Raw genomic sequence first — 20,531 nt, 5'->3', positions numbered from 1 at the left:
ATAGGGTGTGCACGTTGTATTAAAAAAATGAATTTATACAGGCATTAAGGCATATTTTATACGGTTGTATATATTGTATAAAACATGAATGAGCCACTCATTTTAACAACGGGTGGGTGTAGCTGAAGAGACAAAATCTAAGTATTGAGTAATTTAGTGTTAATGTGATCTTGAAAATGGAGAGTAACACTAAGGACAGAGTTGTAAATTATATGAAGTGAGGACTTATTTTTAAAAACTTCGTATGGAGCTTAAAGATCATATTAATAATATTTCATTTAAGATGAAAATAAATAGATCTTATAATTCTAAATTTTTTACATTGATTAATAACACTTTTTAATACTCATAAGTAAGGCTTATGCTGGTTAATTGAAATATATATGTATATATATCTACGTGTATGCCATAAAAATTGTACTATTACAATCATGATTGATTAGCAAATTTGAGTATGATTGCATTGAAGTTGGCTTGACAAATATCGTCATTATAGATGTCACTTTTCGTGTCATGCATATTAATATTTACCTATGCTATGAATTCATAAAATACATTTCGAAGGTTATTCAAAGATTACAAGGGCTTGTATTAGTTTGAAAGTCAACCATATTAAAAATATAGCCTGAAAAATCCGGAGTTAAACAAAGAAAGCAAGCTTTTTTTTCGTTCAAAATTAGTTTTAAAAAAATTATATACATTCTGCGCTTGAACAGTATTTTTTTTTCCATCAAAAAGCACTGTAAAATAAAAAACAAAATTGTTTTTGACCTAGTGTTTTGTAAATAAAAAAATTAGCGTCACACTTAGCACAATACATTACAAACGAAAGACCTGATGGTCATGAAATTTTGAAGGCTGACTTTTAAAGGTTAGTACTTTCTGAAAATGATGTGAATTTTTAAAAAATAGCACCATTTATGTTAGAAACCGGGAATTTTCTGCCCATGTGCTACGTAACTACTCAGGCAAGGAATCATATGTGACTTCACGGACATAGCAAATAATAATACAATTATAACCATTGATTTGATTTGGTAAAGCTGTCATCCTTATATTATAATTCTCGAAGAACAGTATTTTATTAACTGTTGGGGCGTTAAATCAGGAAAAAATAACTTCAAATATAAACACAATTAACCAACAACAGAAAAAGTATAATTATGTATGTAAGAAGGGTGGTTGAGCGTGCTAGAGCCACTTCAAAAGTGAGGGGAGGGGGTTGGGGGGTCTGACTGAGATTAAGTGAATTGAACGAATGACGTCATTTATTACTATTTAAGAGAAGAGGAGGTTTTCTCCCTTTTTGTACTGGAAAGAATGACACAAGTTACTTATTTTCTAAGTAAGAACTTTTATATTGTTTTTTTATTTATTTGTAAAAAAAAAAACAAACGTAGCTGTTTTTGAGAAAAAAATCTTTTCGTTTAAATTGTTTTCTTCTCCCTTGGTGACATTGTATATTATTGTAACGATGATTAAAAGCAAAGTTTAATAATAAGAATAATTTAATATATTCATAAAAAAACAATATATTAGGGAACTATCAATAATTTCTGATCTCCACTTCATACTCAAGAGTCATCCAACTAAAAAACTACACATTCAAAATAGAATTTACAACCCTATACAGAAGTACTTCTTTTTTCTTTTTATATGAAAGGATGTCCTTTAACTACACACTCTCGTTGCTCAGCCTAATCTAAAGCCACATTGATATGCATATATGCTTGTATGTACGCCTATTTTCTTTCTTATTAATATGACGGGCTGAGCCATATATCGTCACACTCGTTATTAAAAGTGAGTCCTCCACAGACAAGGAAATAAACCTTGCTTTATTAAAGATAAATATAATGGATAGGGTCGCCTGGTGGAAGATGGTTATCTCGTGCAGTGAGAAGAGAAGATGAGAACGAGAATACCAGGGTAATTAAGATTAACATTGTCATATGCAGAAAGAGAGGGCCAGAGAAGGCAGTGGAGAATAGAAAGAAGTCTTTTTCTTTTCTTTTAAATTGTTTTCTTCTCCCTTGGTGACATAGTATATTATTGTAACGATGATTAAAAGCAAAGTTTAATAATAAGAATAATTTAATATATTCATAAAAAAACATTATATTAGGGAATAAAATAAAAGGAATAAAATTTGTGTTTCATATATCGGGACATACGGAGCAAATATATGTCAAAGGGCTATGCTAGATGTGTTCAATTTTTCGAATTAGTTGTATAAACGGTTATTGATAAAGTATTTCCTACAGTATGTAAAAATAAAATATATCCAAAATGAACGTTATAATCCTGATAATTTGAGAATTAATTTGGAGGAGAGAAGCTTGGCTTTCATAACATTTTATTTGATCAGCAACATGCAGCTATGAGAGGAAAGATATTAGCACAAACAACTCTCCGTATATAGAAAATGAACATATGATGTCAATCCTCAATGACTAGACTAACATTTATAATTAGTGTCGTGTCGGTCCTTAATTAGGACCTAGGAATATGGTCAAGTCCATTCCTACTTGTTGGTCCTTAAAAAAGGTAAAATTGATCCCTTACAACATCATTGGTGGTATTTCTCTATTTTTAAAAATATAATAAATTATATAATATAATTTATAAAATTATAAAGAAAACAGGGATATTTTTAGAAGGATATGTGCAATGATTTTAAAATAAATCTAATATAACATATTTGGCTTAATAAACCATATACTTTTTAGGAAAAAATATAAGGACCGACTATCATAAGGATTGTTTCCAAGAACCGAGAGTCCCAAAACTGGACCGGAACAAATAAATAAGAAGCGACACAACTCGTTTTATAATCTATGTTGATCCTCATTTCTACTATGAGACCAGCATGACTTACACTTATAATTCTCACGTAAATCCTCATTGTTTCTTTCCGTCACTGGTCCTTAATTAAACCTTAGATGTTACCTTTTCAATTATTAATCAGTAATAAAATCAACTTTTGAAAAAAGCCTATTCATATTGTCAAATAGAAAAAAAAACTGTTTTGGTTTTCTTGACAAAATTTATTCACCTCTGGGTATAATATTTAGAATAGTCTATTTCCAGGAGCAAATCATATTTCTTTAAATAACCAGAGCCACGTTTATAAATTATTTACATTATATATATAAACAATTGCCAATAATGTACAAATATCTATTTTTTAAACTGAAAGTAGATAAATGAAGCTCATTTTAAGACGTTTTCTTGACTTATTTACTTTTGTGAAAGAGGATATGTACTTTTACTTAAAGAATAAATATAGAATTGAAAACAATAGCTCAATGATAAAAACAAAACAACAAAATTCAATTATATACGACAAAGTCTTAATCTTCTTTGACAAACAAATTGTGACAAACAAAAATAGGTTTTTGAAAATACATACATATTTAGAGTCTAAATTCTAAAGTTTATTTCTTTTTTGATAAGGGGTACTAGTAGAATAGTGTATCGATCCAAAATATAGCAAGTCGTTACATTAATTATTTCTTATAACTTTTTCTCGAAGAAAAAACTGAAAAAAAGCTCAAAATTGATAGTAAAAATCCAATTGTTTTTTCTTAACAGAAATTAATCAAGATTTATTGCTGTTATTTTTTTTCTTGATTTTCCAAGATAATTATAAATATTTTATAAATAAGAGAAACAATGAAATGAAATATAAATTGGTAAGCAATATAATTTTGATGGGTCGGTCCATGGGCTGCATTTGTCTATCCGTCCAACTACCCTTCAGTTTTTTACCTTTAGGGATCTGTATTTCACAATTCAACATTCCTATAGGGTGCATTGTATAAGTTTGCCTGCACGTCATATTTTCATTTCTATCTGGAAATTGTAGACAGCCACAGCGGATTGGAGCTTGAATAAGTTTTTAGTTGGATTTAAAAAATCATTGTAGTTTGTACTGTATATTTATATAATTTTCTATTTCAATAGATAATGGACTTGATGACATAGAAGTTTCATCTTCATAATAGATTTTACGTTCATTCTGTTATTAGTTCATGGTAGATACCAGAAAAAAGTTGTAGTGCTCTACTTGAAGGACTGTGACCTCCTCCAGCCTCATCCCTCAGTCCAAGGATCGAGCCCTCCCCAAAATAGTTCATTTAGGACAAAATTACAATTTCTTCCACAAAATAATACCTTCCATAAACTTTCATGAACCTCCAATGCACTAATTGTCCGAATATCTCAAAAAGTCGAGATCCCTCTCCTCCTGCTCCAATAATTTATTCCTTATAATATAATTTCCTCATGGTTCCTTACCTAATAGGATGTGGTCTCCTTTGGGCTCATCTTTCAGCCAATGGATAAACTCCTATCTTACTCTTCCTACTCCAAAATATATTTTTCGCGTCGCCTCACATAGAAAAGTTAATTCTATATTATTCATAGGTTGCAATAATTGAATTTCAAATATCCCCCGTAGCTGTCTCCAATATCGAGATAAAAAGAAAAACTATGATGTGCAGGCGAAATTATGCATTGAATGTTTGTCTTTTTAAACTTTAATCTGCATTTTTTTATTATGTAATTATTTAATCATTTAAAATAAACATTTCATTTTGCCAATATTAAATTTAATTTTCGTGGGATTACTTATTTTTTATTTCACTCAAAGTTGGCTTGATTCTATAAAAATACAAAAATACTCAGAAATACATAAAAATAATTCATATCAAGAATTTTCAAAAAGCAGATTTGTAATCTAAGCGTTAAGTAACTACTACTTTAATAAAATATAAAATTAAAAATATTTTGAAAAAAAAGTTGACTTGTTTTATTAAGTATTTGCGGAAGTACACGGCATTGCTCAGAGTTATTAAGGGTTGACGAATATAAAAATTTTGATTGAATAATATATCAGGTAAGATTAAAAAATTCCTTGTTGCTCCCTCCATTTTTCATGAGCACACTCACATTTAGCCACCCACTCAATACTTAGACATTCTCTCCGCAACAACAAAAAATAAATACAACAGATTGAGAAACAAAAATTAACATGTTTTGATGAGCTTTTTGTACTGTTTTTAGTTTATATACAAAATACTTCCCACTTTTTTTTGCTTTTCTAATATGACCTGAACTAACCCCCTACGAGATTTAATTTTTTTTCTCCCTATGTAATATAATCCCCTTTTTTATTTATGCTCTATAGGTATATACATCAGGAAGCACTATATACAGTGCACCCGGTGACATCTTCTCATACTTTCATAAAATACATTTTTGGAAAAGAAAAAAGTTTAGCGCAATAGACTCAAATTGTATAAACTCACTAAATATTTCAATTGTATTTCATAATCACATAATGAAATACCCTAATTGCCTTAATAGAACATCCTTGTAGATTAAATTGTTACTTCTTTTATATTATAACTTCCATCAATTATAATTGATGCTATTATAAATTCTCAGAATTGCAAATTTGCAATATTAATAGAGATTTTAATAGAAAGTTAAAAGTTTAATGAAAAAATCCATCAAAATCGAACATTTTTTCGGCCTCAAATCTTTTAAGGTGAAATATAAGGTTTATTTTTTAGTTTAGCTATAATATATTAATACACAAAATATGCCAAAAATATAAACCTCTAAATAAAATTCTTTATCTTACTGGATTTTTGTATCATTGGACACATTTTGGTGGAACTATATTCAAGCTTACTTAGGAAACAATAGTTTTTCGAATGCTAGAATGCTTTTTTTTAAGTCATATTACCTTTAATTTTCATATATATAGTTCTTTCACTTCGAAATAAGGCTTTATATTGTAACTATATTCTTGAACAAAAAAAAAAAATGGCAAATCTATTGCGGTTGAAGATGTCATTGGTCATTTTTGTATATATTATATTTTAAATAGCAATATTAAATGTGGTTTTTGTTCGCGGGAGGGGAGGGGGTTAAAATGCTTCTGCATTGTGTAATAGTTGATTATTGATCACACCTTAAAGAGTGCTTATTTGAACTCAACCAACCAACGTTTAGAACACGTAACAGCGTAATAAAATATAGTTATTTTTTTTTTGTTAGTGAGGTAACACCGAGTCATGTTCGTTTATTATTTAATTTATTCAAAGTATTACAAATATAAAAATTTAAACAACATTCGAACGAGATATTACTGTCTTGTGTTTATATAATGATCATTAACATATAAGTAAAGTATTTTCTCTCATATGACGTATATTGTACATGAACAATAACTATTAATTATGCTAGCATATTAGATTAAACACAATTTTATGGGTAAATGTCCCAAATGGTACTTCGTCAAAATTTCCGTTCGGAAAATTGTCCTTCAATAAACTGTCTAAGAGCCAAATGAAATTTTGTGCTGTATGTAAAAGGTTTTTCAATAGGGACGCTTCCATTTTACATTGATACTTATACTAAATAAGTGCATATTTTTTGAACTAATATAATGCATCCATTTCTTTACTCATAAAACTCAGTTTAAACTTTAATGGTTGATCATTTATCGAACAACAAAAAATTGTACTAATAGCTAAATAAATTAACTGATTACATTAATAGGTTTCGAAAACGACGTCATATTTGTTATTGTTTCTTTGACAGCTGTGCTCAGAAATAATTTTAGTTTCATCATGGAGCAGTACACACTCTAGCAACACTTGCAAATTATTAAAATTTATTACAAACGTGGTGAGTCTTTGATCCAAACTTTAAGAGCGTTAACGCCAATTTATGGCCAACGTAATAAACTGGCAAAATCAACAATTTAACGATGGTGAAAAAATTGGAGTCCACATACACGCTACATAAAGTTCCTGTGCCAGTGAGACAAAGAAATGCACGAAGTGTTAAAAATATTGCTGCCGCAAGCGCATCAATTCAAGATTACCCAAATTTGTCTCTTAGGCGCCGTTCTCAATCGTTGGGCATCTCTGTGACATTGTTGTGGCGAATTTTGCAAAAAGATCTTGGCACACCCGTATAAGATCAAGTTGACACAAGAACTGAAGCCGCTTGACCACTTCAAACGTAGGGATTTCGTAAAATGGGCTGAAGGAAAATTCGAAAATGATCCTAATTCTCAACGTAAAATCATCTTCAGCGGTGAGGCACATTTTTGGCTCAATGGCTTTGTTAAAAAGCAAAATATGCCCTATTGGGCCGAGAAAACCCCACACGTGATTCATGAGGCGCCATTAAATCCACAAAAAATTACTGTTTGGTGTGGATTGCATGCTGGCGGTGTCATTGGGCCGTTTTTTTTCGTCGACGATGACAATCACCACGTTCCTGTGAATGGAAATCGTTACCGTGCCATGATAACCGATTTTTTTTTGGCCTGAATTGGAAGATATGGATTTGAACGATATGTGGATTCAACAACACTTCATACACAGCAAATGTTACAATCGATTTATTGAAGAGTAAGTTGGTGAGCTTCTTATCTCCAGAAATGGACCAGTCAATTGGCCGCCTCGCTCGTGCAATTTAATGCCTCTAGACTATTTTCTTTGGGGGTCACGTGAAAGCCCTAGTCTACACCAATAACCCGTCGACGTTAGAAGAGCTCAGAACAAATACTCAACGCTAAATTGCTGCAATTTCAGCCGTTTTATGCGGAAAAGTAGTCGAAAATTGGGTTCAAAGATTGGACTTCGTAAGATGTGCACGTGTGGTGGTCATTCAAATAACATCAAATATTACATTTTATTTAAATTAAGTAACTCTACAAAATAGTTAATTATAACAAGTGTTGGATTAAATATATAAATGTAATTAAAGATGTATCCTTGCAAATGTATAAAAGCCGTATGATCATCGCAATGATCAATAAAAGTCAACATAAATTGTGATTTATATCTACCAATAAATGTTTTTACGTGATATATTTACTTATACTAAATAAGTGCATATTTTTTGAACTAATAGAATGCATTCATTTCTTTACTCATAAAACTCATTTTAATATTTAATGGTTGATCATTTATCCAACAACAAAAAATTGTACTAATAGCTAAATAAATTAAATTTGAACGCGGCTATTTAGCAACAAACGGCTGTGGCCTGCAAATTTAATTAAATATAAAAATGAATGATCTTATTTTAAGTTGTGACCTGGGATATGGAACCACAGTTTTCATATCTCAGATTCGTTATGTTAGCAGATTTAAACAGCAATGATTTATATGTAGCCTGGCTCTTTCTAGAAAAGGACTCTACATGGCAACAACAATGGAGTTTGAAAAATTATGTTTTTCAGGTAACTCTCTGTTAAGGGGGAAGGACTACTTGACTATATTGAAAGGATGTAGAACAGGGGGCCATCCTCCTGAAAATCTTGCACGACAACCTGCTTCAATTAGAGAAGAGCTCTGGGTAGAGTAACAAGTCTTTCAAATTGATATGTATCCCAAACATTGGCAATAACAAGAAAGCATTAAGTCAATAAGAAGCACATTAAGGTCTTAAAGTGACTTAACCAATCTTCCGACTGCAATTAGGAGCACATGTTGTGATGTCATAACTATATGATGATGGAATCATGGATATAGATAAATGGTATATAATATAGGTAATCAATAAATATTGCTTGTTAATTTACAGTGAAATATAATGTCTTATGTATAGGGTTCAAAATGACACTTTGGAAGTTGAGGATGGGGGAGGTGTGGATTTGATCAATCGGTAGTTCTAATGTAAGCTTGTGAAAACACTTTTTTTGTCAATGTAATTTTTTCATAATATATTCCATTACTACAAGTATTTAAACAAAAATACTTTGCTCAATAACTTAATTAATTATATACATGGTATTAAAAGTTTAAATAAACTAGAAATCATAGTCTTTTTTTTTTTTTTGATAAAACATAATTCATAGAATAAGTTGTCAAAACGTAACTATATGCAATATGACGTTGCATCCAAGAGTTTAATTTTGAACGTCTTATAAGCAAGTATGAAAAGTACGTCAGTAAATTAATATTTGTATATAAGGTCCTTGAAGTTCTTTTTGGAATATTACAAAAACCAAATGTTGGGACAAGTATAACTTTTATGGGTATATATTATGAAATGGAATTGACACAATGACTATGCTTCAGTTATTTTCTTGGATTAAGTACTGATAAAAGAATGAAATAGAATATATTCTTTAAAGCACATAAAGTTGCATTATTGGATGTTATTTTTAATTAAGCATGAACAATCCAACTCTATATATAATTACTTATTTTTATATTATTATGGTCCGACCTTGTGTCTATGTTCCTTAGACAGGCTCTTAATTTTTTTCGTAGAGTTTATTATGAAATATCTACATAAGTTAAATTAATACTTTTTTTTTAATATATATGATTATCCTTGATAAAAAATGAAAAACAAATTATTCCAGTACTGCAGATAATGCCACTTATTTTTTATTTTATGCTTGAAAAAAAATTTAAAGTTTTTTTGACAAGCGTTTTTTAAATGAAAAAGTGTAATGATATCAACCTAGTATACTTGATAGCTGTGGTGGAACTAATTTGTATTCCTTGTTGTGGAACACATTTTTACAAAAATAAATAATATATGTGTTACTCGTATATACAATGGAGAAAATACCAAAGTGTGACTGGACTGACCTTCGCTTCTAGAGGAGGACCAACAGAATTATCTATATATGTTAGGGTGATGCAGTTATGAAACAAAACAAAATTTGTGCGTTATTTTAAAAACATATTTTACGATAGAATATTTCTATGAACAAAAAAAATATAAAGATATTTTAATTTTTTTTTACTCTAATTTCCTTGATTATAGAGAACAATAAGTGATTGTGTCTAGAAGGCTTATAAAATATTAAAGACACTATTAAAGTTCAGTACAGAAAATAAAAAAAGAAAAACCTTTCTTCTTTTTTTTTCTTATTAATTATCCTTTTCATAAAATATAAAATAAATCATTGTAAGAATCATATGACCCCTTTGATAGTACTGCAATAGCGTCAGTTGAACACATATACAGGTACAGTCACTAGTATATAGCTCTCAAATTTTACTACGTAGTGGGTAAGTTTTCATTTTTTGTTTCCAATAGGTATTACTGATTGCCAAATTTGTGTTCACAGGTCACACTTTGTTCATTAGTAGCATTAGTCAATATTGGATTAAACTACTATTTAGGCAAAGTTAGTATATTGTTGTAATATCAAGGACCTCAATTATTATCTCGGGATAAAAGACTAGAAGAAAAGAAGATGATATCCTTCAGCTATGCAAAACGTTGTCAACTAAAACTTTTGTTAGAGAGGATTGTAAGATAACTGGTAGTTATCTTACACAAATCCAGGTAGATGTCTAAGCTTCTTTATGATATATAAATCGATCTGCTCAGCAAAAATCTGGTTAATGAATTACCTAATGGGACTGTATTTGTAACTGGACAGCAACATAAACTATAATGCCTTGAATGATTTTTATTTTTCGTTACTTGTCTTGGTGGCTTACAGCTCAACTTCCTTCAGCAGTACCTTTTAATGATCTAATAGCAGTCAATAACTTGATCAGTAATATGAAGATCTATAAAACTTGTGCAGATGCAGTAATCAAGGCATTCTCGGCAAATTTGTGGTACCTAACTGAAGAACTCGTACCATTAGCATTTTTTATCAAGTTAAGAATGACTTCAAAACATACATAGTATCAAAATTACTGACTTTAAGACCAAGACTATGCAGCAAGAGGCATGACTCAAGATATTACCTTCCCAATCAAAGAAAAAGGAAGCAAAATAAAAAAGTAGCTGGTATATAAAAATTGCCGAATGATATTTCTATTTAGGTAAATGTATAAAGTAGTTACTAATTTAATTATATCTAATTATAGTGATAAATTTATATTATTATATAAGGATGATAATTAGTAAAAACGAAAATAACTAAAAAGGAGAAACTATTATTGTTTTTCTTCTACTTTTCTCAGCTGAAGTTTAATAATGTCTTCTTTATTTAATAAACGGTCTAGGCACAATCACTTATTTTTTGATACAATCATGGAAAGTGGAAGTAAAAAAAAAATATAAAACACGATAATCATTATTATGTAATTATAGAAATATGTTACTTGTGCTTATTTTTTTATAAACCCCATGATATAAAAGTTTTGCTTCGTACACGTATACCATATACATGTTTTTGAAAAAAGCGTTTGCATGTAGCATCGAGCATGTATACAGGATGCATTGTAAATAGTACTCCCTAATGTATATCATATACTTATACTGTATAAAATAAATAAGGGAATGTTTGACCTACATGGTGAATCGTTAAATATAATTATCGCATGTATGTCATAATTCATATACATTAACAAAATTATTTAACCTTAATCTATTAGACTACTTTATATAATAGTGTTTGCGCTTATTGCGTTACTCTTTGATAACTATTAATATCTTTTTCGAGAAATTTGGGTTTTATTACATGTTTTTTTCCTTAATAGTGCATAACTTATGATACAGTCGATTACATAAATATGGGCAAACCGCCTTAATTACGAAAGAAGGAATACATTGTTCTATAATAAAATATTTCCTTGTTGTCTGTTAGTAGGTAATTTCTTATTACAGATGATATATAAGAATAGTGAAATAAGCCTTTGGAGCTTATTTTGAATTGATTAGCTTGTATTCTTTGTAAAAATAGGACCTTATAATACTCAACTATTTTTAGAATAGGTTTTTATTTCTGTAAATAAGTGTTTAATCTGGAACCTATTTGTTTTATATCCTATGTTTTTGTTTTGATACATATTTAAAATATATTTTTGGAATGAGGAAATACGATATCCTTTATGTTATATAACATCTAAAAGTGCAAACAATGTTGTACAGCTATGATTGTCTCGAATCAATAGGGGAAGTACAATAACCAACTAAATTTAAAATAATAGGTCCATTGCTTTGAGTTAAAAAATGTAACCATTTTCGATATGGATAAAAAAACTAAAATGAATCAGGTAACCCTTTCAACTTGGATAATTTTTTGGAGGAGAGGAGCTTAGTTCTCATGACATTTATTAGATTAGCATTGAAAAGCTATGTGAGAAAAGGATTATACCAAAATCCCACTTCATGATTAGCAAGGGCATGTAAAAGAATTACTCCGTTGCCGATCCTCAATTCTAGCACTTATACATATAACCTCCCAACAAATTCTCAACGTTCCTATTCATGTACACACACACTCATTATTACGCTTTATAAATATATTTTATCTCATAGATAATGAAAGAACAATGATGACAGCTAAAGAAAATGAAAACTTTGTTCAGGTTGGTCAACAAAAACTTGTACACTTAAATATGTTTATAATTAACAACCCTAACAATGGACCTTGTCGTATTTTTAAGGACTACAAATAATATTACGTCATATAAAGTGTTTATTGTACGTTGCAAATGATTTCTTAAAAATATTTAAGAAATACTAGCTCAAAATATATTATCCAGGAATTAACATATCTGTAAAAAGGATAGCTTTTTAAATGTTGAATATTGAACTCAATTTTTTTTTTTTTACGAACAAAAATAAATCTATAAAATATTTATACTAGAAGAATTTATTTTACATTAATTTGATTTTCTTTCATATTGAGATAGAAGAAATTAAAGGTTTCATTGCAAGTTATAAATTTAACAAATATATTTATCAAGTCATTTTTGTGTGAACGGTGTTGTTAACGGCTTCCACTATAAAAACCCATTCAGAAAATATCGTTTTAGGCAAATGAGGAAAACGACCTCAAGTGGAAGCAAGTAAAAAACGATCAATTTTTGAGATTTTCCTTTGTGAAGATCCTGTTTGTACAGGGCCTTATATGTGGAACTCATACTTTAGAAAGAGCAAATGACATTGCTCAGAGTTATTAAACGTCAACAAAAAGACAAACAAACTTTACTTTAATAATATCGATGTTTACTACTTTTTTTTCAACATGCTGAGCTATAGCTACATACGTTTGTCCCACATTGTTATTTTTTATATAAAGTAGTCTCAAAGCTATAAACTATTAAGGCCACATACAAAAATGGGGCATTGACGTAGGAAAAGATAAATTTGCTAAATTAATAACATAAGACAGAGAGATATACTGCATTTTCTTTTATAATATAAAGCACTGAGCTTTAGCTAGACAGTTTTGTTGCTTCATTTTTATTTCTTAGATCAAAACGTCAAATAATTTTACTAAATTAGTTGCAAACTGAAAATTGAGGCACTGACAGACAAACAGCCACACTTTGCTTTATTGATATAAAAATAATGATAAATGCACTACTCCCTTTTTATTTTTTAATATGAAGCACTGAGTTCTAGCTCCACTAACTTATTTTTATAATGTTATTTCCTTGATCATATTAGTGAAGCAGTTTTAATTATTTAGTGAACACTAAAAAATGAGGTGTCGACAGACACACAGTAAAACTTTGCTTCATTTAAATATGTCAAAAGATAAAAATACCCCATTTTCTTCTTTAACATGAAGGGCTTAATTTTAGTTACGCACTCTCGTTGCTATATTGTCATTTCCTTGATTAAGTTGTCACACTCTTTTACATATTAAGTGTTTACTCAAAAATAAGGTATCCACAAACATTTAGACAAATACCCAGTGAAACTTTGCTCCATTAGTATTTTATTTATACAAGAAAACAACATTTTTTGTCTGATGTCAGATTACTTGAACAGAAATTGACTCTATGCTATAAAATCCACTTCACCAACCTTCTATTATTTGAACTCGATAATTATATCTCGAATACAACACTAATAAAAGAATATTTGTATTTATTTATTTCGTCATTCAACTTTAAATCCAAATATGTAAATACTGTTATTACATATATGTTGAAAAGTATGTATGGATAAAAAGTTTTATTTTTCTTCTTTTCGTTTTATTTGAAAGTATTGAACAAATCATAACAAGATAAAAAAAAACCAGTAGTTTTATGTGTAAACATATAACTGGCAAGGAGGAAAAAACCATTCAATTTAAAGTATTATCATAATTTATAAAAAGAATACTCAGAAATTGAACATAGGAACTAACAAAGTTGATTGAAATATTTTTATGGTATGTTCTGTTGATGTTAGGACTGTCTATGGATTGTAACTTCTTTTTGTAGGTTAGTATTGGATCGATCAGAAAAAAACAATTCATACTTCAATCTTTCAGTCAAGTTCTAGGACGGATTTTTATAATTCTTTTTATGCTACAACGTTTCAGCCCTTGAAGTGTCATCAATATCTGAGAATAGTGTTGCGTCTGGTATTACTTATTTGGTCCAGTCTTAAACCATCCATCTTTGGGATTGGTCCTTAACTATAGGTCCTTGGAATATTTCTTAAAAATAACAATGGCTTATAAAGACACATCAGATATATGAAACATGTATTAAGATTATTCCGCATATATTGAAAACAATATTATTTTTGTAATTATAATGATATATAATACTAACATAGTATATTGTTACTTGGTCATATTATTTATTCTATAACATAGCGGAATAATTAATAAAAGAAAAACACCTTCATTGACGTCATGAGGGATCGATTTTACTTTCTTTAAGAATTGACAAGTGGAATTCTACTAGATGGGACCAAACTGGACTGGACCTCGGTCTTCGGTCCAAAATAAGGACCGACACATCAATAGCTGCAACTGTATATTATTATCCGTTACAAAATTTATATTAATTTTTCGTGTATCTGCAATATATTACTAAAATATTATAGGGTCTAGCTATAATTCATTCCTTTTCATGACAGTGTAACTGACTAATCTGTCCTAGTATTGTTGAATGAATAAAAGGATTGAACCGATTAGAAAAAAAAACATGAAAGAAGAGAGTGTTTGAAGAAAATACTTTTTAGAACTACGTCCTAGTACTTATTCACTACTGTTTTATAAAAGTGATGAAACTATGCCAATACATAAAATTAGTTTATGTATAAATTTTACAAGGTACGTGGCAAGTTGAACTGTGAATTATTCACATAACAAATGGGCCGAAAAGTCTTGACATTTCAATTTGAAGGCCCCTTTTTTAACTCACCTCATTTTCATTTAGTAACAACCTTCAAAAGACAGATGTCAAAATTTCATGACAATTTGTTCTTCAGTTGGTGAGTTATTTTGTGTAAGTGTGATGCTACTTTTGTTATTTCCAAAATAATGGATATAAAACAATTTCGTGTTTTAATTTTAAATCCTTCGTGATGGGACAAAATACTGTTCAAGCTAGGCAATGACTTGAAAATTGCTATGCGGACTCGCCTCCATAAAAATAATCAAAAAAGAAAATAATAATTTTGAACGAAAAAATAGTGTTATAATTGTTAATCCGGGGAATTTTCAACCTATGTGTTATTCACAATTTACAAAAAGAAAATTGTATTCGTTAAGAGAATGTGTCGTGACTTGTGTTACTATTCTATGAAAATTTATTTTCCTTTAAAGTGGCATTTTACAGAAAAAGTTTTATCATAGCAAAAGTAATACCTTCAAATGAACATGTACCTTTTTTATAGCTTTAGTGGTCATATTTTATACAATTATATCTGTGCCTAATACTAACTCAAAAATTGTCCCTCTACCCTTGCAGGAATTGCCAATTTATGAGTTATGGGACATATGAAATGAAACATTCTCACAGATACTTGTATAGAAAACTAATACTGCAAAATAAATAGATGAAATAAATTTAAAAAATTGGTAATACCAAAGCTTATATTATTGTTGTCAACTTAATGTAACTTAATGAGATATCCACATGATTTTTCGTTTGCATGGAAAAAGAAAATGTTGGACAACCTCAAAATTTGGTCACTTTTGTTAAGAAAAAATATAATTTACATTCTTTCTTTCTTCACTAAAAAATTCGCTGTTACAGTTACCAATTTAGCAAATAACGATTAAAATATCAATTTAGCAAATAACGATTAAAATATCAATTTAGTATATTATTATTCTAATTTTGTAAGTACACCGGATAAAACTTTTCTATAGGGGCGTAACAATTATTTACTAACTCTAATTATTTTTATCATAATAATATAATATGCCTCTTTTATAATTAATGATGTAACGGTGTAGATTTTTTTCTAAATGATTAAAGTTAGAGATGCCCCTGTTTGTATGTATACTAGGGATATACCGACGCATTGAAATCGGTATGAACTTGTTCTTGTTGAAATTTCAGCCGTCGTAACCGGCTCAATAATGCTGATTCCACCGATAGCTATACAAAATTATTTATGTGAGTTATTTGGTTTTCTTTTTCGCTAATAATTTTTATCAAAAAATAAGAAGAGGTACCGGTGGAATTGGTATATTGAGCCAATGCCCATTCCGATGCATCAGTATACCCCTAATTACAAATATTAACACACTTGAAATTCCCGACTCCAATAGTATTTTGCATTGACAAAAAGTAAGCAATTGAACAGAAAAAAAAATGAGTCGATTCATGCTGTCCGTAATTCGGCAACCATTATTCACGATTCGTTGCTGACACAACTATAAAGCTTGTTTAAAATAAAATTGAAACTTACGTTGGTGCAGGAACATTTGTTAGGGAGATGTAGTTTTGTCGAACGGAGCGAAGGCTCGCTAATATTTGTGCAAAGGGTGTCACAATAAGGTCTTCGCCATGTCTGCAAAATAAAAATATAAAATTGTTTTAAGAATATATATTTTAATGAAAGCACATTATGTAATATATAAATGCAAAATAACAATAGTTTTTTTGTGGAATTAGGTAATTATGCAAAAGGGCCACTTCTTTATATTCAAAATCCTACACTTTTAGACATGTAGTTCAAATTTAGTAATGGTATTTTAATGTTTTTATGACTAAATAAATAAACAAAATTTTCATTCCTGGCTATTTTTATGTTATATTTTTACTTCAGAAATTTGGTAGGCTTATGTCATAAACAGTACAATTTTTGTATGTAATAATTTGTGTTAAAAGTAATGAGGAATTTAGTCTGAGGACCAATCCCATTGGTTCTTGAACTTTTATGTTTATATCAGTCTGACCTAAGTTCCACATATATATTCTCCATAGGCAACCGTCGGCTTTATTCACTATTGCAATCCAATCCAATCCCAATGGTCGGTTCTCAAGGAAAATTTCTTCTATTTTATTACATAATGTAATAAATAATGCATCTATGTAAGAATAAAAACATTTATAATTTCTGCAAGGCATATGCCATGCAAATCTCATAAATCTTATTTGACTAAACAAACCATTTACGTTTTTAGTAAAAATCAAAGGGCCAGTCCCAACAACTGATAGTCCTAATATCCAGTACTAATCTGTAAAATAGATTCCATGTTATGTCATTCAGAAAACACACCATCAATAATCTATAATATGAATCGAATATAGCATTTTATAAATGTGCTTCTACCCCACCAGGACTCTAGAACCATTAAACAGCATAATATCCATATTGTATTATGAAATCTTTCTTCAGAAAAAAAAGAGTAAAATGCCCAAAATCTGGTGTAACTTCCAAACTATGAAACATTTATTCAATTATTCTTAGGAATTGTTCACTATTTAGACGGATTTAACCAACTAACATTTAGAACATTGATTAAGAGAAAAGAAGTGGTCACATTCACATCTCACGTCAAATTAGACTCTATATTTTTGTTTTGGGGAAGCAAGGTTGATATTTGATTTGATTTCTGATATAGTTAGAAAAATGATTTTCTCATATTTAAAAAAAAAAGATATTAATTGAAGCTTCAATGCAATATGACTTTTTTAAATATAAGTACAAGCCTTATGTTAAGTAGGACTTACTTTCTCAGATAAAAAGGCACATAATGATTGATGTATTCTCTAAAGACATATTCTGCTTTTAACATTTCATAACCCTTTTCTTACTTCCCTTCACAATCTAACGTGAGTCTGGAAGTCCCTGGAGTATTTAGCATTCCCAATATCAAAATATATCAATTTACTTTTTTTTTAATATGTGAAATTTTCAGAATATTATTGATTAAATAAATAGAACGTATAGTAAAAAGTACACTTGTATAAATTGGGAATAATGAGAATAATTATTTTTACAAAACAATATGAGGCCTGTCAACATGAAAAAATTCAAATTCAAAATTAAATGTACAATATACAGGGTACACCAGTCGCTATCACGTGTTGGAATAATGAGGAACGTGAGTTTACTGTCGCAAATAAATATTGACAAATAATTGTTTTTCATAATATTTTATAAAATTTAACTTTCTACATTATACCAATTGAGTTTTTATAAGTGCAATTTATGAAAATGAGTGAATTGTTTCTATTTCTAAATTACAAAAATACGTTGTTCAATTAATCATTTGAAATTTGCAGAATTATTTTATACTCTAACTTTAAATTAATGATGCATTAGAACTAAAATTAGAGCTATTAAATCTGGTGCTATGCAATGAATCTAAATTAATTCAGTTTATCTACATCACATAATTTAAACCGGACTTGTTTAAAAAAATATATATTTGTAGACCTTTTTGGAATCGCCAATAACTAATTACCCAATCATTTCAACTTTCCACAACAATATCAATTTTCAATGAGAATATTTGTTTTTCTATAAAATAAATATCCCTTTCAAACTTCTCGATGAAAAGTTGTTTAAAGAGAAACAGAAAATCTGGAAATTACCAGGTATTAAAATATTAAATTTAGGTTTATTCAGTGTATAGAGAAGGGATCACTCTCCTTTTTAAAGCTGAAGTCTATTTTAATATTCCCAATACACTTGAAGGCTACCAGCTCAAAAAACATGTCTAAACGAAGCAAGAATATGTTCTATGATTACGTCACGAAAGCTAAGCTATTCTCTTCTCAAACATTCCTTTTTAATGTTTATCTTTTTAGCCTACCGGAAGAAATTTGTGAGGGATTTTTTTTTTTGGGGGGCTTCCAAAGCATTTTTTTTTTTAAATTTCGTTTTTCAGCGAAGAAAATTTCTTCATTACTTCCCTAGAGTGTTGATTCAAGTTGTAAATATAACACTCTAGGGAAGTAATGGAGGGTTAAGAATTTGTAAAAAAATGCTAATATCTTCATTTTGATAATAAAAGTTATACATTTTTTATTAAAATCTTGAGGTGTATACTTTTAATTAAAAAATGTTTATGGTATATTTACTTTGAACACTTATTTTGTAGAAGAATATGAAAAAGTGTGACTTTTAAGTAAGAATATATGCATATGTTATGCATACTTATACAAGCAAATGTTACAAGGAGAAATCGAAATATGAGATGAAACAATTTTTAATAAACATAAAATATAATTTAAGTTTTTGTTTTATATCTTGATATGTTATTAAGTGTGTAAATTTTATTGAAAATTACAAAATTATAAATGTTCTGGTGGCCGTGGCATGTTATAACTTTCAATTTGTTTGCAAGCATATTATTTTTGAACTTTTTTTTGGCCTGAATTCATAATCATGCCAAAGTACACAAGTTTTTTATTTTTACTCAATTTATTAATTTATATAAGTTCCAAACAATATATATTTATATGTTAAAATTTAAATATCTTTGTTTTAACTGGGTATAAATTTTTTTATTATGAAGTACATTTCTTGAGTCTTCCATAGTTCTGAAATTAAGCACGGTTCTTCTCAGAATAACTTTTTAGTGAAAATATCAACTCCAAATCTGAAATTATATCACAAATCTGCACCCAAAATTGGACGACTACTTTGTACCATAACGAATTTCCATTGAAAATCTCCTAGATTTTCTAGATTGAGAGTTTAAGTTGTTGTACAAATAACATCAACAAGGGTTCCTACATATCAATAATAGGGGAAAAATTTTCTCGAACAAGAGTTTGACATTTTTTAAATGGAATAACAGACACTTGCGCTCTTGTATCTACCAGAAAGTTAATCAAATTTGAATTGTCTTTGATGAAAAAGAACTTTCATGATTTACTTACAACCTCGGTCCCGTGCAACCGAGGGCAATTTAGTTTTTTTTAAACAAGTACAAAAAAATGGCAACTAGCTCCTGAACAGGTAGTTGCTTTCATTCCAAATTTAGAATGATAATAGTATATATCTTTTTTCCCCTTAGATTTAATAAATTTGGACGTGTTATGAAGGGGTGTTTTGAAAACATGATTTATAGGAGGCGAAGCGGACGAGTGTTCAACAGTGAAAATATGTGAATTACTAAGTTCCTTGGCTGCAACACACATTTGCTTTAACTATTCAACTGAATGGGATTGTGCTCTCAAGTACCCTTGCTGTTATATATGCACATTTCTTATGAGGGCCTCCTGTAGTAAATAATGAGGCAAATCATGGATGTATTCCTCGTCAAGGAGACACTCAACTTCATCTATAACTTCCCAGGGAAAAATGTAGATGAATCGTACAGCATATCAGAATTTTTTCAAATTCTATCTGAAGGTGAAAGACCATATTTCTGTGAA

General features: G+C 29.2%; 1 protein-coding gene across 12 annotated transcripts in view; it reads right to left on the bottom strand.

Moving 5' to 3' along the window:
• The window catches only part of LOC121114281 (3',5'-cyclic-AMP phosphodiesterase 4C), a 404,803-nt gene that overhangs the window by 54,805 nt on the left and 329,467 nt on the right, over window positions 1-20,531 (bottom strand). For all 12 annotated transcript variants that reach the window (XM_071886962.1, XM_071886960.1, XM_071886959.1 and 9 more), the window contains one exon: window positions 16,606-16,707. In XM_071886962.1, the coding sequence (XP_071743063.1) occupies window positions 16,606-16,707 (102 nt within the window). The remainder of the gene's footprint in view (window positions 1-16,605; window positions 16,708-20,531) is intronic.

This window comes from Lepeophtheirus salmonis, chromosome 3 (assembly GCF_016086655.4).
Source record: "Lepeophtheirus salmonis chromosome 3, UVic_Lsal_1.4, whole genome shotgun sequence".
In the NCBI taxonomy this organism is placed as follows: domain Eukaryota; kingdom Metazoa; phylum Arthropoda; class Copepoda; order Siphonostomatoida; family Caligidae; genus Lepeophtheirus; species Lepeophtheirus salmonis.
This window is presented reverse-complemented; position numbering and strand designations above follow the sequence as displayed.